Source organism: Pteropus vampyrus, unplaced genomic scaffold, assembly GCF_000151845.1.
Source record: "Pteropus vampyrus isolate Shadow unplaced genomic scaffold, Pvam_2.0 Scaffold98, whole genome shotgun sequence".
NCBI classification, from domain to species: domain Eukaryota; kingdom Metazoa; phylum Chordata; class Mammalia; order Chiroptera; family Pteropodidae; genus Pteropus; species Pteropus vampyrus.
Genome location: NW_011888879.1, coordinates 4,138,946 through 4,162,189, shown reverse-complemented (window position 1 = coordinate 4,162,189; position 23,244 = coordinate 4,138,946). Strand labels below are relative to the sequence as shown.

Genomic DNA, 23,244 nt, shown 5'->3' with positions numbered 1-23,244 from the left:
ACCCTTCATGTTTCTGTTATGCCTTAGCTAGTTCCTCTTCCCCGTCAGAATCCTGATCATTGTAACTTACAAAGTTTGATTAGACCATTGTCTGTCCACATAAAACTCTTGTTACATATCCTACTAGATATAGGATTTAACTAAGAACTATGCAAATCACAGTTGTGGTGATGGTTGTGCTTATCACTATTAGGTTTAAAAGCAAGCAAATCAAACAAACAAAAATTTCCTCAGAATGTTATATAATGATTAAGAGAATGGGCTCTGGAGAGAGATTGGGTTTTCTGCCAGAAATTTCCTAGTATCTACCTGAGAGGTCAGTTGTAAAGATGAAATGAGACGTCATTACCTGTGTTCATTCAGTGTGTCAGTGGTACTTAATGGGACGTGTATCAGTAACTTCACAAACTGAGTAGTCACTTGGCTTCTTTGAGTCTTGGCATCTAATATAGAAATGCGTGTATAGTAGTGGCATAGAATTTAAAATTTAACATTGGGCTTTTAACGTGAAAAATCATTGTTTCAACTTGATTTTTTCAAGGGGCTTGAGACAAGTAGTACTATTAGTAGTGCATAAAATTATTCATTTGAGTTCCAAAATTATTGGGCATAAATTTAAGTAGCTTATGACTTAAGAAGAAAAACATGCTTTTCTCCATATCATGTAACTATTTGGGTTTTCAGATTGTTTTTGTGGGCTTGTCACTTCACATCAATAATAGTAGATCAGAAATTTTTATATTATATTATTATAAAAAGACTGTTTAATATTATCCTTGAGTCTAGCTTCTTGTAGTGGGTCTCTCTTTTTTTTCTATTTCTCATTATTATGCCTTGAAGTTATGGACATTTCAGGTCACCAGGGAAAGTTACCAATGCTTTTCATCCATTTTGAAAAGAGGTAGTCAATTGTGAAGTCATTTGGAAGAAAAGCAGATCAGCCACATCAAACAAAAAGTCAGCCTGGCAGCGGTTTTATTTGCAACGTTCCACACCACACAGGGTCTGTCTTAGACTGTGGTTTCGTGTTTTGTGGTTTGGTAAGAACAAAACAGTGTGTTCAGCCACGTAAGGAAAGAAAATCTCTGTTTGACTAACATAATGCAAGAGTTGCCATAGCGGAGATATATTTAATTATCACTAAAGGAACTAGAATAATTTTATGGAATAGGTTTAAGAGCAAGATGATTAATCTGTTTGTAACTTTTATAGTTTCACGATAAGGCGTGCACACAGACATAGCTCTCAGTAAGTGACAACGAAGCCGTACTGTGCATGAACCCCGTGCAGTTCTCGAGGTGCTTGTACACAGATATTTAGGGAATCACAGAGGATTCGGCATAATCCTGACGGACTATACACAGAGGCCAAAATTGAAATTAACAATAGATATATTAAACTCCAGAACTAAAATTTGACTCTACTGTACTTATGATGAATGATAATTAATATTTGGGTGATTACTAAATGCTGAATGATTAATAAACATTCTCTCTTTTAACAACATGTTCATGGTGAAATTTGGACTGGAGGAGGCAAAATAATTTTCCAAGTTTATAGACTAAAAACTAGTGGAACTGCCATTTGAAACCACCTCGTGGGTTGTAACTTCTCTAAGCAACACCGCCTCCTCCGTATAAGTCCTGTATTTTGTACTACAGTCACTTCTGCTCCTTGCCCCCAGCCTCGTTAATCTGTTTACCATTCATCCAACGTAATTCATTTGGGGTCCGAATTGGCCACACTCAGCTGTAGGAAGTATTTAAAAGACTTCTTCGCCTGAGTTAGGAGTGCTTCATTTTCGAGGTTCGCTTGTCATTGATGCTGCCTTGGCTGCTTACCTAGTTAGTGCCTGGTTCTGCCTTGGTCTTTGGTACCGGGATCTATGTTCCCTGACCTAGTGCTTGTCTTGTACCTGACACTCTTCCCAAAGCTGCTTCTCCCCCAGATGACTCCTCCTGTCTTAATTGAGTTGTATAGGCATGAATTGAGCTCTGCTTGTTTTGTATTCCAGTTTGTTCTTGACTTCCCTAGTTCTGAACATTCAAATTCATCTCCATTGTCCCCGATGGTCGTGTCTTGTTGTGTCACGCTTAGTTTCTTGCCGGAAACGTGGTTGATGCCTGGCTCCTGCATATCTTTTTGCCTTTCTAGGATTTATTTTCTGTCCCATCTCCACATTCATCTGCCCACACTCTGAGCCTAACGCATCCTGAAACTTTTACATTTAACCTCTATTTTGGGGGGAAAGCAGCCGGCTCTAGAAGAAATGACTATTATCGCTCCAGAGAAAAGTAACTAAGCCTTACAGACCTAAGATAAGCTAACGATGAGTTACTTTATAAACTATTTTTTTAGTATGTTTATTTTGCCTGTTATTTTATAAGCCAAATTCTCATGTAGATGAATTAAGAAAAATAAAAATCTAAACACAGATGCACTACTTCTTTTTAAAAATATATTGCTCAATTGTGGTATTTAACTTAATTTTTTTTTAGGTTTGATAAACAAGCAATAGGGTTTCCAAAATTGCCACGTTTTATTGAAAAGTGCAAGTTCTAATGTACCAGATCGGGATTATCATCACATGCACTTACTCAAACACACACATGATTATTGTTGAAGTGTTTTAATGTTGATTGAATCATTCACAAAGATGTAGCAGCCATGTATAGTGCACGGAATAATATGTTAGTTGCTATAAAAGATAAAAAAAAATACGATTGCAACTATAACCTCTCCAGGGAAAATCGAAGATAATAAGAAAAGGCTGAATGTAGCCATTGCCAATGGGTGTGGGACAGAGTGAGTTCTCTGAATCGTCAGAGATGGAAGAGATCATAGTCATTTGGGATGACAGAATAGAGATAGCATCGTGGAGGGGCTTTTTGAACTGGGTGAAAGAATTGTCAATATTTCAATGGCCAGAGATCAGTTGCATTTGAAAGGGATGGCAGTAAAGCAGGTACCAATATGAGGAAGGTCAATTCTTGTTTAGAGAAGAGTGAGGATCATCCAGAGAATAGTATTTGTGGTGGGAAACAGTGGGAAGTTAGAGGTTCTTTAGCACAGGCTGGTGAAGCACTGATGCTGCTCAGAAGACAGTTGTTCATCCAAGTCCCAAAACTCCCATTGAGAAGGAAAGATGTGGTCTCTGTACCCATTTGTATTAACCTGCTAAAACAGCTCAACTGTGGGCAGTTGTCAGAACCTGTAGAAAAGGGGAGGCTTATAAAATAACAAAGAATTGTCACTATGGAGTCAGATAGACCTGATGCTCAATCCCAGCTTCACTGTGCAACTCCGTGTGACACTTAGCAAATTAACTATCTGTGTCTCAGTGTTTTCATGTATAAACTGGAATAATAATAATATCTACCTCATAGGGATATTGTGAGAATTAAATGAGATAATCAATGGAAATCACTTAACACAGTCTCCGTCTCTGTAAGTGAGAGTTGTAATTCCTAACCAATATTCAACCTTGATATTATCAAGGAGACTTCCCTTGGGTACCTCCTCTTACAGTCCTACTTGAGCAGGTTTCATGAATTACCTCTAACAATATCCTTTATATTTCTCCTTGCCTGGTGCTTCAAACATCATTACAAGTTCTGGAGGACATGCTGAGAGCCTCATCTACTTGGGCTTGCTGCCAGCATCCTCCCTTTATTACACTCTGTTGTTTTACAAGGTTTGCCTCTGACATATGTCTAATTCTTCCTCCTGGCTTCTGTGGTTACCTGAATTATGTGGATAATTGTAGCTTTGTTATCTATATTTTTATCATTTCTGAACCATCTCTTAACGCTAAGATTTTAAGCGTTTTATTCTCCCTGTGTCAAATACTATAATCTGTTCCTTTAATACGCATTATTAATTCCCAAACTTTAATGTTTTTAACTCAAAAATGCGGAAAAATGTGAGATTTTGAGAGGCAAAAATGAGATACAGAACGGATATAATTTGAGACTAAATACTGTTAGCTTGTTATGTTGTGATCTGTTGAAGGATTAACTCTGATATAAATTAAGTTCCTTTAAAAAATTTGATTAAATGGAGTAAGTTTTGGAAAGTGTCAGCAATATTTTCATTACAAGACAAACTTATAAGAAAGCTTAAAGATTTAGATAGTACGACATAAACTAAAATTGAAAACAAATTTCTAAAATGAAAGATTCTTTTTATTTAAATTAACCTTGATTTAAATTTCCACTTCATTCTTTATACCTTTAAATAAATAGTTGAGCTTCTTTTGCCTCTATTCATTTATAAAGCAAAAAGGAAATATCTGCTCTGTCAGTCGCAGACAAGAGTAGTTAAAGGGTAAATTTATAATATTATATGAACAATGATATGATTGAACTTCAATCTGTTGACAGTTTAATAATTAAGTTTATACTCAATATGCCTGTATACTATCCTGGTGACCTTTTTGTTGTTGTTTTCAATATCTTTCAGCACCTCCAGTTTTCATACAAGAACCTGCTGATGTGTCTATGGAAATTGGCTCAAATGTAACATTACCTTGCTATGTCCAGGGCTATCCAGAACCAAAGATTAAATGGCGGAGATTAGACAACATGCCGATCTTCTCAAGACCATTTTCAGTGAGTTCCATCAGCCAACTAAGAACAGGAGCTCTCTTTATTTCAAGTAGGTTAAAGGAAATATATTTTATACAAGTATGTACATATATATTATATATTCATATTTTATGCATGAGTATTGCTGTGTTTAAAATAGTGATTAAATCTTGCCAACACATTTTGTGTTCGTTGCATTGCACTTTAAAATAGTACCAAACTCTTATATTTGGGGATTGTTTAAATGAATTATTTATTCAAGTGTATGTTCTATCATAAAGGCTTATGAAGCAATATGACTTCTTCATATCTCACTATTTGTTATTGCAAATAGAGTCACCTGTGCCTCCAGATGGATATGGTATCATGTTTTATTGACTCTTGTATAGAAGGGTGAAATACTACTAGTAATGAATGTTAATTAATTAATTATTATTATTATTAATATTATTTTTGCCAAAAACACATACTCACATGCATGGGGACTCTATACCCTATGGAAACTTCTTGACTAAAAGCTGTGTCTACCTGGAGCAATGGGTTTTTTGAAAAAAGTCAAATTTCTCCCATCACAAATCTCCCCTGTAAGGTATTAAAGCATTCAGATTTAAATTTTTAAATTTAAATTCTTTGCGCTTTTTCAAACGTTGTTAAGAATATTTACATAGTGGCACCAGAGGAGTAAAAACATTTAGATGATGACCTGGATTTTAAAAAGTAATTGTATCTTTGGGGTATTTTGTAGAAGGCCTCCAATAAGCGTTTTCATGTTTATGAACAATATTAAATGTAAAGTAGCCACTTAAACTTTCAAATACAGATTAAACTGTCTAATTACAAGTGCTTAAGTACTCAGTGCTGTGCTAGGTAGGCTCTATGGTGAAGACCGAAGTCAGATACTGGGTTTTAACTCAGGCGTTTTACAATCCACACAAATGAACCTACTGGAAATACTCGTTAAGTTGGGTCACACTGTGCAGGACCTGAAATGCACAGGTGAAGAAGTGCATTTAATGAGATTGAAAATAGAGACTGTCTCCGCCCCCCACCGTCCCCCTCCCCAAGCTTCACTGGCAGGAAAAGGCATGTGTAAATAGTATTCCAGAGCAACTGCTTTACAAGGCAGGAGGGGAGGGGAGAGGGAGGGAAGAATGGGGAGGCTCCCGTGGTCATACAGGCAGGGTGATGGTCGGAATGAGAAACAGCCCAGAGAGAAACAAATCAGACCCGAAAACAAAAGCAATTAGAGGAGATGAAAAAAGGGGAGAATGAAAGAGGGCCGTGCCTTGACCAGTGGTGGCCCAGTTGTCCAAATTAAATCATCTAGAAGGAAACTCGTGATTACAAACTTAGTTCTCAGTAGTATCTTGTATTTCTACACAAATTAGTCCAAGAGTTGATAATATTAAAAAATGTCATGGTTGGAAGCAATGCGTGACTTAATAACCAGGTGATTTGTTGAACTGTGCTTTGCGAATGAATGTTTGCTGTTGTTACGCGTGGGCGCTGTCAGTTTACCAGATGCAATTCTGCAATTATGTGCGTGGGGTTAACAGAGGAGTAGAAACTATACCTGCTTTTTGTCTCAGAGGGTGTGGAACTATCCATAATGGAAAGCTACATTTTCCATCAAAATCTTATCAGTTGATTAAACCGTGCTTATGTTAGTAACTATGTTTGCAAAGATGACAATCATTCCCCTATTTAAAATCTTCTCTTGCCTCCTCTGTCGTTCCCAAGACAAAACCACACTCTGTATAAGACACCAGGCTGCCTCTTCAGCTTCAGTCCCCTGACTGTATGAACACAACCTGTGACCCGCTACTCCTCATCCGGATCACCCTAACACCCTCTTTAATTAAAATACTTTGTAATATCCTTTTTATGATCCTGAAAAAAAATTCTATATATTTGATCTATCTACATAATAAAAAGTATTTTAATATCCAAAATGTCATACAGAAGAAAATAATTTTATTAAAATTGTATATATTTCAATTTCCCACTAAGAATTCTGTCAATGTCATACAATGTACATACATGTTCATGTACATCACTATGAATTTGACAGCTCGCATGTCAACTTATACGAGAGTATGGGATTGATGACTCAAGCTCTAAGCTGGTGAAGTGGTTTCTTAAAATGGTGGGCAATTCTTACTAAAGTACTTTCTTTCTTCACTTACACAGAATTTGGTTGTAGGTTCATGTAATTATAAACAGTCATCAAATCCATGAATGTCCAGTGGAACCTTCAGAAGTCTTGTCGGACTTAGAATAATTGTTCCTTTCATGATTCTGCCATGCATCGCCTCCCTAGTTTTTGCCCAGTAAATGCCAGTAGAATCCTCCAGTCATTGGGTCAACTAAAAAAAATCTCCCCTGCAAACCTTCAAAATGCCTCTAGGGTGGTGAGTGGTGCAGCATCCACTGGTGGTGCAGCTTCCCATTCTTAGGACAGGCCATGATTTTTGAGGTCATGCTTCTGCTTCTGCAGCCCTGCTGTTTAAGGTACATACAGCTGAGCAATTACCTCCTATGTGAAGCCTTCCCTCCACATGCCATCATTCACACCCGCCTTGCTCCCACAGCTCATTGTTTGAGACTCATTACAGCATTTATCACAATGTGGTATCATTGGTTTTCGTGTACGTCTCCTCCCCTCAAATGGGAACTGCCAGAAGGAAGTACTGTATTTTCCACCCACAGATCTCAGCACCGTGTCTAGCAAATAATTAATGTTCCAGAGATGGTATTGAGTGAATCAATGATCCTTCTTTTTAGACTTATGGGCAAGTGATAAAGGAACCTATATTTGTGAAGCCGAAAACCAGTTTGGAAAGATCCAGTCCCAGACGACAGTGACGGTGACAGGACTTGGTAAGATCAATTAAGTGTTTAGACACCACACTTTTCAAAATTGTCAGACTTCTTTTATTACATTATCTCTTGCCTGTATTACTTTAATGCTTTAAAAAACTGGATAAATATCTGATTACTAGATTAGCCTCCCCTCCCACACCCTATTTTGTATTTCATAGGATGTTAGAATTGAAAATAACTTCAGAGATCATGTGCTCCAAGCTCCTTATCTTGCATTTGAGGAAATGAAGGTCAATTTGAATAAATTGAATTAAACCTAAATATGAATACACACATGTAATGGAGTGGGGCTCTTTTCTGTTTACCTTTTTCACATTTACCATTTTAGTTCATATGGAATTATTTTTGTATATGATATGAAGTAAGAATATAATATCTTTTATTTCCAAATAGTAAGACATTTGTTTTAATATTTTTTATTGAATATTCTCTTTCCACTGATTAAAATACCCATTTGGTCTCATGCTAAGTTTGTATTCCTACATTTATTCCTTAGAATTCTATGTATGCACCAGTCCTACATTGTTTGAATTATTACAGCATTTAGTGTGATTTTTAAATCTGTCAGTGCATGTTTCTCTTTAATGCACTTTCATAAAATTTTCTTTTTGTATCTCCCTTTATTCATCTGCTTATACTTAAATTTTCCAAGTAGACTCTCTCATGGATTTTGCTTTGGTTTATGTTAAATTTATTCATCAATTTCTAGAAAAGAGCATCTTTACCATACTCCTTTACCATTCCAGCTGACGTTGTCCACTGCGTTTTAATTGCTTGAATGACAGCCTCCTCACTGATCTCAGCCCTTCCAGCTTTTCCTTCTCCAATAAGTCCTGTTCACAGTTTTCAGATTAACATTTCCTGAAAATATTCTGATGCTTCCACTTTTCTGTTTATAAATGCTTTCAGTCGCTCTCCATCTGTCCATTGAATACATTGCAAATTTCTTGGCTTAGCATTTCTGTCCTTCCTCACCATAGACATTTTCTTTGTTAGTTCCTCTGCTTCTGTGCTTTTACCTCCTGCCATTCTCTCTGCTTAGAAGTGTCCTTTATCTCTAGTTTCCAGTTCATACCCATCTACATTTTAAAATCTTATTCCTGAAAACTCATTTCTTCTAAATAGCAGAAATAGTGGTCATCTTGGCCTATAAAGGAGTTGGCCTTCCTTTTGGGTGAAATAGAGTTGATAGTGCCTGTGCTCTCTCTGACTTAGTTGCTCCTCTCATTGGGATCAGCCCCTCAGTGACGAGTGTAATTGAAGGACAGCAGCTTACTCTGCCTTGTGCTTTATTGGCTGGAAATCCCTTTCCGGAACGTCGGTGGATTAAGAACTCAGCCATGGTAAGAACAGTCCAAATCATGCATTCACATTCCTAATTTTCTTGAGCAAGAGAGTGTAGTCCCACCATTGAAATTTCAATTTGATAAATATACAAAAATATATTTTTTGAGTGTACCAGAACTTCTCTTTAATATTAACATGATTATGCAACTCATATTATTTTGGAATTAATAAAATGGGGAAATCGTCAGTGGTGTAATTATTATAATTTTGCATTAAATTCAGTGTAATGAGCTCTTTTCAGAATATGTAAAAACTGAAGCAGGTTATTTTCAGAGCATTTTAATATTTTTACATCCTTCTTTGCAAGACATAATAAAATGTCAACGTTCTTATAAAATTCTTCCATTTTATATATTAATCTTTATTAACTTCAAAAATTATATTTTTTATTGTAAACTACTTAAAAACATGGATCTATTTTATGTCTTTTTTTTTAGTATATAACTTTTAATTATGAAAGGATGCGAAAGATTTTCTCAGTTCTATGGAATTTTTCTGTAAACATGCTATCTATGGTAATAAATTTTCATCTAGTTTACAGTATTTTTTCTTCCATTTTTCAGAACAATTAGACTCACTCTGTCCTTGAAGTATCAAGTAGAAGTGAATTGACCCCATGGACTAATATGTAAAATCGTTCATGTTTACATAAAAACCTGAGAAAAGTAGTACACCTCAATCAATAATAAATGCCCTTAAAACATAGGATTTGATACTCCTTGAACACTAAGGTGTCCTGTGATTGAACAAAATGCAAGGATAGTACGGAGTTGGAGGTGACCATTCTTATCAGAAAATATCGCCAGCCTTCTCTGACACAGTTCCTATATCATACATTGTTCTCTAATATTTGCATCTGTCACTGAAAAGGGTGGATGTTGGATTAAGTCACCTTCTGTCAGCTTGAATAAATGCCTGTTTGCCAAAGTAAAAGTATCAGATGGCTTGCAAGTGATAATAAGGCCTTCTTGCAAAAGAGTGAATTAAGCCAAGAGTTAAATAAAATTACCAGCGAAATTTGGGTCCCGAGTCGTAATAAAAATTACAGAAACATGAAACAAGTTGGCGTCTCCATTTCTTTCCTTTTTCTAGCGTGAGCATAACTACAGATGTTAATTGGTTTCATTTTTGGTAGTATAGTGGGATGACATTCAACTGATGCTACCCTTGGTAACATTCTGTGCTCATCATTTTTCACTTAAGGATGTTAAAATATTTTGTTATTTTATAAGACATTTAATAACTCAGTTGAAAAAACGCAGATTCAGTTTTGGCTTAGGCAACATTGCATTTTTAATTAAAAATGACATTTTTTTTTTTCTTTAAGTTGGTCCAAAACCCTTACATCACTGTACGCAGTGATGGGAGTCTTCACATTGAAAGAGTTCGCCTGCAGGATGGAGGCGAATATACTTGTGTGGCCAGTAATGTTGCTGGAACCATTAACAAAACTACCGCTGTGGATGTGCATGGTAAGACACACTCACTGTAATTCTTCCTAAACCGTATTTAAAGCTGGGTTCATATCTTTAAGTCAAATAACTCTGTTCCTCTAGTTATAAGTAGTAGATAACTTTCCTTATTTTTATTCTTAACAAAAAGCCTTGTTTCTTGAACAGTATTTACATTGTGAAGGCTGTTTCCAGATTTCTCTTTTCTGTATACACAAAAGAACATTACTGGGAGTCACTAGCTGAGTTGGACCTGGGGCTTTTTGTAAGTGGTTTATTAATTGATAGAAGTGAACTCAGCTCTCATAGAGTTAGATTTAAAAATAAATTTTAATTTCCGGCAAACTGAACTTATTATACCATCCAAAGTGCCTTTTCTTTCTGGATTGTGCAACAGGCATGTCCTTGCTAATGACCCCTTTGTGTGCTAGCTAGAAATGACCTAAACTTTTCTAAAGACTACCTCATGTGCCCCAAACAATCTTCTTGCGTGTTAAATAACAGTCACAAATAAGAAAATCCAGAAGCTGTCTTTTTCCATTCGTGACTAACAGTTGCCAACTTTTTACATATCAATAAATAAGTGACAGCTTCATAGTTTAAGAAATTGTCATTTTTTGTGTGTGTATTCCTTGTAAAGACTTTGCAACATTGCTTTTTTTTTTTTAAAACATGGTATTACAAAATAGTTCTGTGTACAGAGATGAAAGTAGCACAGAACATTTATTTTTAGTAGTTAATTCAGTCTTTTTTTAGGATATGAATCGGAGAATCCAGTCATTTCCAAATTTTGTTTGGTCTGTTGGAATTTTCAGTGGATGCAGACCATCTTCGTTTTATCTACTTCTCATTGTAAATCGCCTCCTCAACCTCTATCAATCTTAATACCACCAATCTCCAACATCACACGAGATAGTCTTGAAGAAATATTATTTTAAAGAAATACTAATGTAACACTAAATTATAGTCTAAATAAGTGTATATATAGAGATTGTATATTTCCTCTCTATACATATATATGTATACACACGCACACAGAGAAAAAGAGAGAGAGAGAGAGAGAGAGATTGAGAGAGAGAGATTGAGAGATTGAGAGATTACATGCACAATCTCAGATTGGATATAGTTATGTTTAACTATTTTTAAAGATCAGCTTATAGATTTCTTGGAAGGTACTCATGGACTGGTTTGAGAATCTAGTGTAGAAATACATTCATGTCCTCTCCCTTTGGCTTCTAGCAGCCTCCTAGAATATGGTGTCGAGAAGAATTCTGAGGCTCATTTTCACTTGGGTGAAAGAGTAACACAGTTAGCTGCGACGTCCGCCGGATCAGAAGAGTGAGGAGGAGGCAGACAAATCAATGACGTTGTTTATCTTGATGCAGTAAATTTTAACAATTAAAAGTTAAAAGGTCATTTCACAATATTGTTTTATCCACCTTAGTCCAAAATGAGTAACTGATTTAGTTAAAAAAAATCAACCCAGATATTTGACATGAGCATCACGGGTTCTGTATTTCTGTTAATGAGCGCTGCCACTCCTTCGCCACCTTTTAAGAATACTCATTAAATGCCCTCATCCAATTCTTAAAAGAATGAATTAATGAACACAAATATAAATGCAAATTAAGATGACAATAAACTATTTACTTGTCATGTTGACTTATGTAGACTGACAGTCTGGAAAAAAAAACAGCTCTTCCCTACTCAAATGACCTCAGATTTGAAAACTGTTACCTAAATTTGCCACTTTCCTTTATAGCTGTCACACTCAATATACATTTAAGATTATGGCTTATTCCAAGTTGCCACAAAAATTACAGCACAGCTGAAAGTTGACTAATCTATGTTGATTCTGGAAATTACATTTCTTGCTTTAGAGAGCAGCCTCACATTCTTATTTAGGGTTGGGAATTTTCTGCCAATTTTGTTTCCGCCAATTCTTTAAGAATAAATTATCTAAAGAACAAACCCAGCCTTAGGAAAATATGTGAATGTAGCAGAGCTAATCTAAGCCTTCCAAGGAAGTTCGTGCACTGAAGCCTCTGGTATCTCTTGTTCCGGTGAACTTCTACTCCGCGGTAGCTGTGATAATTCTGTAGAAAAATTGGCTTGTAGGCAAGAGGCACAGAGTGCGCTTGAGCTCTAGGGAGCATTTCTCATCCTGTCTTTCCAGGGAGGGAAAGGAAATGCCTGGTATTTCTTGGTTTTTTCATTGTGTTCTGTGCGTTATGTTAGGAACTTTCACGTATGGGGAGCTTCTTTAATCAATTTTGTTATTTCGAGATCACTGAGTGTTGATAATTTTTGACTGCAGGTTGGTTATGATAAATTGAGATATACATAGGATAGAATGAATGATTTAACATTCTTTTCCTTTTGTTTCTACTCATATAATGTTAATTCTTCAGTTATTTTCTTAAGTCAAAAAGTATGTTATTCTTTGTGAAAAATATTGTCTTAGAACCGTTTATTTTAGTCTTTTAAATGTAAACTCCTTAGTTTTTTTTTCAAGTTTTACTGTTGAATTCCTTTTCAGAAAGCGAATCCTTTTTCTAGGTTAAATTTAGTAGCTTGCTAAGTGATTCTCGTGTATAGACAGAGGTTTAGTGGGCTTAAACAGCCATTTCTCTGGAGGTGGGCTTAAGTCGGCTTGCTGCAGCTCAATGTGTAATGGACAATGATGAAAGATATGTGTTAAATGTGTGAGTCTTAGGATGTAATTCTATCTTGAGTTTCCAGGGGGAAATTGATTTTCCTCAATCCTCTCTTATTTTTGTTAGAAAAGTCAACTTATTACACATAATTTATTACTTGATTTTTAAGTTTTTATTAAATTCCTCAGATGGTAAGTATTCTATTAACCGTTTATTGTATTCCCTTACAAATTACACTACATTTCTATCAGAAAATGTTGTCTTCACTAGTTCTTACAAATACTCAGCATATCCTAAAAAATGTTCAACTTTAAACATGGAAGGACAGGTGCTCAGATTTTGAATATTGCTTCTTTTCAGTTCTGCCGACCATTCAGCATGGACAGCAGATACTCAGTACGATTGAAGGCATTCCAGTAACTTTACCATGCAAAGCAAGTGGAATTCCCAAACCGTCCATCGTCTGGTCCAAGGTAAATGACACACCTAGGGATATGTGTTAATGTTACGTGTTATAACAATATTTAAATATTTTTAATCATACATGGAACCCGTATGTACTGTAGACCCTTATAAAAAGTAAAACCCATGCAGTCATACCACTTGGAAGGGGTTTTAAAATGGCCTTAGTGCAGTCAGCTACCTGGTATTTGAATAGTGTTAAGAACACAACAGCGAGCACTAATCTAGCACATTCTGTGTGCCAGGAACTTTCTGATCACTTTCCAGGTTGTAGCAGGTCCTTTGTGACACTTCGCCATGTCCCCCAGTCCTTTCGATTTCAGCGCAGCTCCGGTGGACAGCTCCAGGGGCTCTGCCCAGGTCGCACTTCATGCATAACATATGCCTCTCTGGTGTTTGGACTCAGAGCTTTTTCCAAAGCCCCACAAGACCTCCCAGCCTGCTACGAGGTATCCAGGAAAGCAGGCAGATTAAGTCCTTGGAGGAGGGGGGGGCGGCGTGTGTCCTACATCAATGCCTCACTTCTCAACCGTCAGAGGAATTCTTCCGAGGCGCATCTACATTTTCTCAGAGGGTCCCCAGCACATCGAAGCTCATCAGCCCAGCCACAGAGGAGAGCAGAGCAGAGCAGTGAAACCCTTTCTTAGCTTTCCTTCCTTCTGTGCCACACTCTCCCAGCCTCCTGCTCAAGCCCCTGGGGATCACTTCCCAAGTAAACTTCCTGTCCCCACATCTATGTCCCAGACTCTGCTCTTCCAGGAAGCCAAAATAAGACACATATACAAACTCATTTAATCTCATCTGTATCCCTGTCATTAAGTTGTCGGCTTGCGCTTGAATCTTGCAGTGAGGAAAAACCCATTTCCTGAGGAAGTCCCTTCCGTCCAAACAGCCATGAAGGTGGCATATATATTTTCTGTAAATTAAATCTGGCAGATATAAAGTAATATAAAATGATAGCGTAATCATGAAATGTGGCATTTGTATAATTTGTGCTACACTCAGACTATTTTGCCATGCCATCTAATTTTATACATCTAAAAATCTCTGAAATAGATAGAAGTTGGTGTTGACATCAGTAAATTCAATTAAAAAGTTAAGATTTTTGCATCCTGGACACAAACATGCAGTGGTGAAGCTAATCCCCAGACCGCACCGTGTCTAGTACCGAGTAGAGGTTTAGGAAATTTTAAGAAAATATGAAAATGAACTCTTTCCAGTCTGGCCTTTGTGCTGTGGGATCAGGCCCAGAGGTTCAGAGTATGGGCTCCAGGACCTGACTGCCGGGGTTCGAGTCCCAGCTCTACCACTAATTGGCTCTGTGACCTTGGGCAAGTTACCCCACATCGCCCCCTGCTTTCTTACTTTCATCTGTAAAATGGGGGCTGTGACAGTTCCTACTCGTAAGACTGTGGTGATCATGAGAATAGTTAACACGTGAGAAGTGCTCAAAACAGTGCCTGGCTTAGCGTGGGCACCGTCCCATCCGTTACTAAAACCGTCATCCCCACCGTTTTTGAGTAGCTCTGGAATGAGGGGGACAGAGTTTTTTCTGAAGCAATATCACCTATGCTTTATTTGTTCGATTTTTCTTACCAATAACTTTCTTCAAATCAGCATTTTTTTTTTTTTTAAATCTCATGGTTTCCCCCCGTGGAGATTTTTTTCTTCTTTTTCCAGACATTAAGTCACTCTTTATTATCTTAGAAAACACTTTACTCTTTGTGGTGTTTTGCAGAAAGGCGAGCTGATTTCCCCCAGCAGTGCTAAGTTTTCCGCAGGGGCCGATGGGAGCCTGTACGTGGTGTCACCCGGGGGTGACGAGAGTGGGGAGTACGTCTGCACCGCCACCAACGCCGCCGGCTATGCCAAAAGGAAAGTACAGCTGACGGTCTACGGTGAGAGCTTGAGGAGGAATGTTTTTCTTTGACACCGTCTGTGCCAAAACTCACATTTCTCTCACAAATAATGTTACCAGAGGTCTGCACCCCTAAAGTGCATTTTTTTACAAAAGTGCATTTTTATTCCTAACCAACATCTCCTTGACTTAGATTCTGATTTAAAAGGAGGGTAATTGTGTAGCCTTTGGGGGAAATGTTATGGTTTTGTCCCGAGGCGTCTGCTTGCTGCACCCAATGCTCTTCAGAGAGAACACCTTCTCGGTTAGTTCAAGCTCCCAGCAGGGCCAAACCTCAGCTGTGTCCTGGTTAGTGCTCTGCCTCGAGGGGCTCCTTTCGGCTCCTGACGGCAGACTCTAAAAGGGCATGTCATCTGCCCTCTTCATGTGTCCCGAAGAGCTGAGAAGGGAAACTTTCTCATCATTTTCCCTTAAGCTCTCACAATAAATGTGTTAACAGAAAGTTCTAGATATGCCCCAAACCTTGGAATAAACAGCATCTTTTTGTAAATTATTTGAGAATATTCGTCGTCCATATTTTGATGTAAATGTTTCAATGCACCACTTCCCTTCCAAACCTGTGTTTATTTTAGTAAGGCCCAGAGTGTTTGGAGAGCAACGAGGATTGTCCCAGGATAAGCCTGTCGAGATCTCCGTCCTTGCTGGGGAAGAGGTGACACTTCCGTGTGAAGTGAAGAGCTTACCCCCACCCATAATTACCTGGGCCAAGGAAACCCAGCTCATCTCGCCTTTCTCTCCCAGGTAGGAGACCTGCAATGGGTTGCAACACACAAAAACATGCTCTCTCAGAACAGAGGGTTGTAGCTATTCAGGTTTTCAAATGTTTCCAAAATTAACTTTTAAATTTGAGGTGATTCACACATACATTTGAGCCTATGGAAAATATGTATACCTTCTAAATCATTCTTTCATATCACAAATGCTAGCACTCAGCTTTGACATAATTTTCCATGGATGCATCTTATAAGGTAGTTGTTAAGATGGAACATATTCGTACGTTAATTCATGGCGACACAAAGGGCATATTAGATGTAGAATTCCCTTAATCTCATAGGAGAACAGAGCATAGTAGGCACTCTGATGCCTAGGACTTGACTTTTACTGGATGGTTTTGTACAAATATTCTTGATCAGACCTGTGTACATACAAGTAAAGACCCACGGAGACAATCTATTTGATAGACTAAATGACACGGAAAGCAGAATTCCAAAGCCTTTAAAAGCACAGCCTTTGTTGCCATGCGGGTACAGGCTCACATTTACCTCTGCCACTCAGATAAAGCTGGTCTGAAACTTTGGCAGTGTTTCCAGGGGACTTCTCGGAACCTCAGATTTCTCGTTTCTAAAACGGGGATAATATGTCCACGGCCATGCCACCCCTGAACGTGCCCGATCTCGTCTGATCTCGGAAGCTAAGCAGGGTCGGGCCTGGTTAGTACTTGGTTAGGAGACCACCTAGGAAGACCAGGTGCTACAGGCATTAAAAAAATAAAATGAAATGGGGATAATACTTACCTGAAGGATTATAGAAGATAATGTATATTCCACAGTCTTTGTGTCTAGTTCTCAAGAAATGGTAGCAATGACTATTTCAACTCAACGTCATGCCAAAAGTTGCCTGTGGAATAAGAATTACAGTCTCTAGCTATTGTCTGTTGGTCTCGTTGCTGTATAGTTATGAAGCTGTACAGCCCCACGATTATAATTTCCCTACCACTTTTGAGGAAAAAAATAAACAATTAAAAACTACTGTACATAATTTTGCTATTTCTTTGGGAAAATATTTGCTTTGAATGTTTTTGAATAAAATAAATTCCACATTGCAGATAAAATCGAAGTTGCGTTGTTCCCTCCCCAATCTCTTTTCTGTCTTCTCAGGGGCAGACGCTGCTACAGACTTAATGTGCATCCTATACGTACAATGTATAGACTAATAGAAAATACTGTTTTCTGTGTTGTTTTTTTTTAAGTTTTGTTTTGTGTGTCTGTTTTCAATTTGCCATTATGAAATATTATATATTATTATTCTATTGCTTGCTTTTTTAAGTTAATGTTTACTCATTTTTCATAAATATAGATTTAGTTTATTCATTTTAACGACCATATACATATTCTACATTGTATTTATACATTTCCCTATTTATGGACATTATGTTCTTGTTTGTTTTCCTTTTGTCCGGGGGGGCCGTTATAAGTGAGAATTTTCAGTGAATATATTTTTGTATGTCTCTTTGTATACACATGCATGAATTTTTTAGGACCTGTACCTAGAACTACAGTTTCTGGTCTGAATGAATCCCTGTTTTCAGCTCTGTAGACATTTCTAAATTGCTCTTCAAAGGGGCAGTACTTGTTTACCCTTCCACCAACAACATAGGTGTACCTAGTTCCACATTATAACCAAAGCGTGGTGTCGACTGACAAATATTTTTGCCACTCAGATTAGCGTAAAATGGTATCTTGCAACTGTTTGAGTTTTCACGTGACTGACTTCCACTGAGTCCGGAATGCTTTCAGTGTTTCCTTGGCATTTTTGTGTTATCTGTGAATTGTCCCTTTAACCCCTCACATTTTTCTGGTGACTTGGTTGTCATTATCTTGTTGAATGTAGAGATTTGGTCTTTGTTCTTAATAACATTCATTTGTCTGTCGTACGTGTTTAAATTATCTTCTCTCAGTCCACTGTGAGGCTCTTAAGTTTATTTATGTATGAGGTCTGTACAGAATTTAAAACTTTTTATGTAGCTCAGTGTACTAAGCTATTTTTTTTTAAGATTTCTGCTTTATGAAAAAAATCATAAACATAGCCTCTAGTATTTTATTCCAATATTTTATGGGTTTTTTATTTTGACATGTTAGACTTTATGTGAATTTTTATGTTGTATTTTTCCCAGGTGGGGAGCCAGTTATCTAACACAATTTTTAAATAGTTAGACTTTTCCTTGCTTTTTGTAATATCACCTCTGATATTTCACGTTACTTACTGAGTTCTCACGTATACTTAATTCTTTGGGAGGGGTGCCTTTGTGCTTAACTATTCATCCCTTGGTCTCTGGGTCAGTAGCACACTTTATTAGTCTTAGCTTTATAAGGAAACTTGATATTAAGTAGTTCTATCTGGCCTCCCTCTTAAAGTTATTTTAATACAATTAATGTAATAACATTTTTAGATGTAGGTCTGATTCACCCAACTACATTATTGTTCCATAGGAGGAATATATTCAACATAAGTTAGAGAATTACACATGAACTTTCTTTTGCCTTTATTTTAGCAGCCTAAATTTTTAACAAAGCTTTTTAGAACAAAAGAAAGTATTCAAAATATATTCAAAATTTACTAAAATACATATTTGCTTTGTACGGCCGCAATTTAATAAAACAGAGAGATGTACAGTTATTTAACGATTTTAGACTATTAGGTTAGATTTAAAGAAAAGAGAACTCTGATTTTGTGTTTGTAGGAGCATCATACAGAATATCCAAGATAATTATGAAATTAAGCTGCTTTATTTTAAGGTGTATAGAAATGACATGTAGATGGGAGAAAGGTTTCAGAAACTGCTTTCAGAGTAGAATTTCACAATGCACAGGTGATATTTGAATCTTCATGTTCTATAGTGCACTGTGTGGTTTCTTTATTTCAGACACACGTTCCTCCCTTCTGGTTCGATGAAGATCACTGAGACCCGCGTTTCAGACACTGGGCTGTATCTTTGTGTTGCCACAAACATTGCTGGGAACGTGACTCAGTCTGTTAAATTAAATGTTCATGGTGAGTTTTTAAACGAAGGCATAGATATCTGTGTACTGGCCGCAGGGAAATCCATCCCCCCAGTTTCTCTGTAAGTTAACCTCCAGAATATAGATAATTAGAGACAAATTTTGTTTAATCTGAGACGTGGTTTTCCTTCATTTATTCTGAAAAGTTTATCTGTCATCTATAAACAACTCTCCCCTCTTTCCTCAAATAAACAATATTAAAATTTTGGATCTCAATTTTACTAGATGTCCACAGTCACTTAAGACTATCGTTGATACATAGTAATAAAAATTTGTTTAGACTGGTGGAGTTTTGTAGAAGTGAATGTGAGTTCTCAAGGAAGAATTTAATAGTATTTAAATAGTTGTTTTCGTTGTTTTAAGGGCTGAGCAACTGAGAAACATTCTGCTTCCTATGACTCTTTAACTACTTTAAAACTCTTTAGTCTGCTTTAATCCCTCAATAGCATAGTTTGTCCGATTATTCATTCAACCAACACATACTTAGTGATTACATATTCTAGGTGCCAGATATTCAAATATCAGAAGAAATTTTCTCAGGTAATATTGACCTGATTTCACTCTCAGGTTAATCACTGCAATAGTATCCTGTTTGTTGATCATGGGATCTGAAATTTGATGAGAGTCTCTTATTTATCAGTTCTAAGGCATTAGACATATTACTAAACTCTCATATCTTTAGTTTTCTCTTTCATAAAATAATAACAATAATGCTATCAAACTTATAAGGTTGTTGTAAGTGACAACCCATAGAAAGTACTGGTTAAATATTAAGTTTAAGAGAAAGGACAGAGGAATGGAGCTTTTTAGGGAATGGGGCTTTTTAGGGATATAAGGTACATAAATCCTAATTATGATTTGGTTTATGAGTCAAATTTGATTCTGTAGCACATAATGCATGCATGTGGAATCCAATAATACTTGCCAGTGTTTTGATGAATTATCTCACAGAAATTTTTAAAGGAAGCCAGATGAAAAGAAATAATAGATGTTTTATCTCGATTTTCTGCTCTGAAATTAGCAAAGGCTTTTATGAGAAACTTGTCCTATACTGTCTAGTTAAACCTTCCACAAAGAGTCAAAAACTAAGAGCGCATGGAGAGAAATGCCTTTAGTTTTACTCTCTTACTGAAATTATCTGGATTGCCTTTTAAGAGAGTTTTAAATCTTAAGTTAGTTATAAATTAAAGGAAACCTAACATTTTCGAATGCTTGCTCTTCCTCAAGTTTAGAACAAGGAATTTTATATTTATTACTTTTCATAATCCTTGCAGCATACTAGTATTTGGCTTGGATTAACAAGAAAGCAGACCTCAGGAAATTTACTGACTTACCCCAGATCACACAGTTAGTGAGTGTGAGCCTGGGTCCAAATCCTGAGATTATTCCACTTTCTCATGCTGCCTCTTGGTAAGGAGCTCTCATTTAAAGTGAGGAAAAAAAAGTAATTTTTTAAAAAGTGGGATTATTCATATTTGGTGGTGGTTTCCAGTTTCTCCAAAGATACAGCGTGGCCCTAAACTTATGAAAGTCCAAGTCGGTCAGAGAGTGGACATTCCATGCAGTGCTCAAGGGACGCCTCTTCCCGTCATCACCTGGTTTAAAGGCGGCAGCGCCGTGCTGGGTGATGGAGCGCAGCACATCAGCCATCCAGACGGAACGTTAAGCATCAGCCAAGCTGTGCCCTCGGATGCCGGCGTGTATACATGCGTTGCTACCAACATAGCAGGCAGTGACGACACGGAGATAACGCTACACGTCCAAGGTGATCTTTGGCACAGGAAAATGCATGTATGGTGGGGGTGGAAGTGGAAAACCCCTGGAGTCTAGAAAATATAATCTTGGAGAGTCTTGAGTCACTTTCAGAAGATTTCTGCATCACTCTTTAATTAACATTGAAAGGAGAACCATTCCAGAAAGAAATGAAGCCGTATTTTTACTGAACCTGCATCCATTTTTGTATGTTTACTTTGGAAAATGAAATTTTCATGGATGATCGAGACGGTGGAAACGATCCTAGATAAGTTCCCCCCCCCACGACCACCACCACTATATTTGGCTTGGGGGACACCGTGGGCAGAGTGAGTTGGAGTAGAATTTCGCCTCGTAGTAGCTGGGCGCTCTCAATATCGATCCCTAGGAAATCTGGGTCCACTGTTTCTTCTAATGATGTTGGCCTTGTTTTGAGGGCTTAAAGATCAATATCTGTTCCTTCAAGCCTCAAATAGTTATCACGCAGCTGCTGGGTGTCTGACACATTCCAGGCAGAGAGGAGAAAGTAGTGACAAAGGCAAAGCACCTTTTATGAGCTGTTCCACTGTGAGTAGGTAGCAAGCAAGCAAACAAATAACATATATAGATAGAAGTGCTGTGTAGAAATTAAAATAGGGTGATGCTCCCAGCAGTGGGCTACTTTGGATTGTCAGGTAGGACTCCTCCGAGGAGATGATATTTAGGGTGAGATCTTGTTGACTTGAGGGAACCAGCCATGTGAAAATCAAAGGGAAGAGCATTCCTGGTCAGCGAGAATAGCAGTGCCAAGGGAAGAAGGAAAGATAAACAGCTATCGTCCTTCGCATAGTACCTCATACTTCGTACCTGGCACACCGCAGTTCTTTTTGGATGGGTGACTAGGATGTTGTTGGAGAGCTTGTCCAGTTCATTCATTCACTCAGCAAACTTGATTGGGTGCTTACATTTATGGTTGGATGTGAAAGATAGAAATTATTTTAAAAATCTCATAATTACAAACTGGTTAGTGCCATCACGAAATGGTAGGGATATTTTTATGAGTTTTTAACAGAAAGATAAATCAAAGGAGGCTTCCTTAGGGTAGGGATCTGCCAATCGAGATTTGAAGAATGGGTAGAAGTATATTAGGTGATGTGTAAGGGTGTGATAGGATGGGGTGGGGAGGACCTTCCAGGACTCAGAATGTGAAGAGGAGAGAATGTGATATTTTGGCTACACTGGGGTAAATCAATAAATCAATCAATAAAAGCCATCTGGCTGCATTCCAGACTTGAATGACATACGATAAAGCTGGACACATAACCATGGACCAGATTATCCTAGATCTAAGAACCCAGATTAAGGTGTTTAGACTTTATTCTAAGTTCCTTGAAAAGACTTAGAGCCTTATTACTGGGGAAATAATGTGTCAGATTTAGATTTTAAAAGATCACATTTTGGGGAGAGAACTGTTTGGCTGGAAAGGTTAAGGGGAAACAGCTAGAAACATAGCTCAGGCAAAAGATGATGGTAGTTGGACTGGGGGAAAGAAGGTGATGGACTCAAAAAATGATTAGGAGAGGAAATCCTCAGGAAATGGTGACAGATTATCCGTGGGGAGTGAAGGAGATGGAATGACTCCCAATTTTATTCATGAAATAAATCAATGGTGAGGCTGTTGAGAGAGTTTGGATGCACGGAGGGCACACTAAAGAAAGAACGGGTGTGAAATTTTATCCTACAGACAAAATGAACGAAAGTAATGATGTTGATCAGGAAGGCCACATGATGAGAGTTGTGGTTCATAGAGAATATTTTAAGGGCTCTGTAGAATATGAATAGAAATGGGCACATGTTTAAGAAAAGGACCCCAATAAGAAGCCTATTGAAATAGTTCTGGAAAGAGAAAAATAAGCGTTTGAAATCAATAGTGACTTTAAGGATAGGGAAGAAGAAACAGATATGTGAACATACCTGGCACTACGTGACTGGTTGGATGTGGAGGTCAGGGGTAAGGGAGGAAGGCAAAGAAACGCCAGGTGGAACAGGATGCCTTAACTGAGGGAATAAAGGAAATAGGACAGGATTGTATGAAGTAATGAATTAATGAACTTTTGTGGAGACGTTTTGCGTTTTAGATTCCTAGGTCACATCTAGATGGAAACATCTGGCAGTTCAAAATATGAGTTATATTTAAAAGAAGAATCAGAAAAGGTAGCAGCTCACCAATCTAGGTGACTGACGGTGCTGTAGGAGAGTTCGGTATCGCCAAGGAAAGCCTGTGATAATGCATTTATTTTTCTGATAGAACCGCCTACACTGGAAGATCTAGAACCTCCATTTAACACTCCGTTCCAAGAAATAGTGGCCAATCAGCGCATTGCATTTCCATGTCCTGCAAAAGGTGTGTAATAACTCGGACCTGTGGGC

General features: G+C 37.5%; 1 protein-coding gene and 1 pseudogene across 1 annotated transcript in view; both read left to right on the top strand.

Moving 5' to 3' along the window:
- HMCN1 (hemicentin 1) overlaps positions 1 to 23,244 on the top strand; it is a 408,502-nt gene that overhangs the window by 200,119 nt on the left and 185,139 nt on the right. Inside the window, exons 16-25 of the mRNA XM_023533191.1 lie at positions 4,462 to 4,656; positions 7,371 to 7,466; positions 8,685 to 8,812; positions 10,144 to 10,288; positions 13,285 to 13,397; positions 15,125 to 15,284; positions 15,877 to 16,045; positions 18,948 to 19,075; positions 20,576 to 20,848; positions 23,123 to 23,218. Coding sequence (XP_023388959.1) covers positions 4,462 to 4,656; positions 7,371 to 7,466; positions 8,685 to 8,812; positions 10,144 to 10,288; positions 13,285 to 13,397; positions 15,125 to 15,284; positions 15,877 to 16,045; positions 18,948 to 19,075; positions 20,576 to 20,848; positions 23,123 to 23,218 — 1,503 coding nt within the window. The remainder of the gene's footprint in view (positions 1 to 4,461; positions 4,657 to 7,370; positions 7,467 to 8,684; positions 8,813 to 10,143; positions 10,289 to 13,284; positions 13,398 to 15,124; positions 15,285 to 15,876; positions 16,046 to 18,947; positions 19,076 to 20,575; positions 20,849 to 23,122; positions 23,219 to 23,244) is intronic.
- LOC111742666 lies at positions 16,664 to 16,783 on the top strand (annotated as a pseudogene).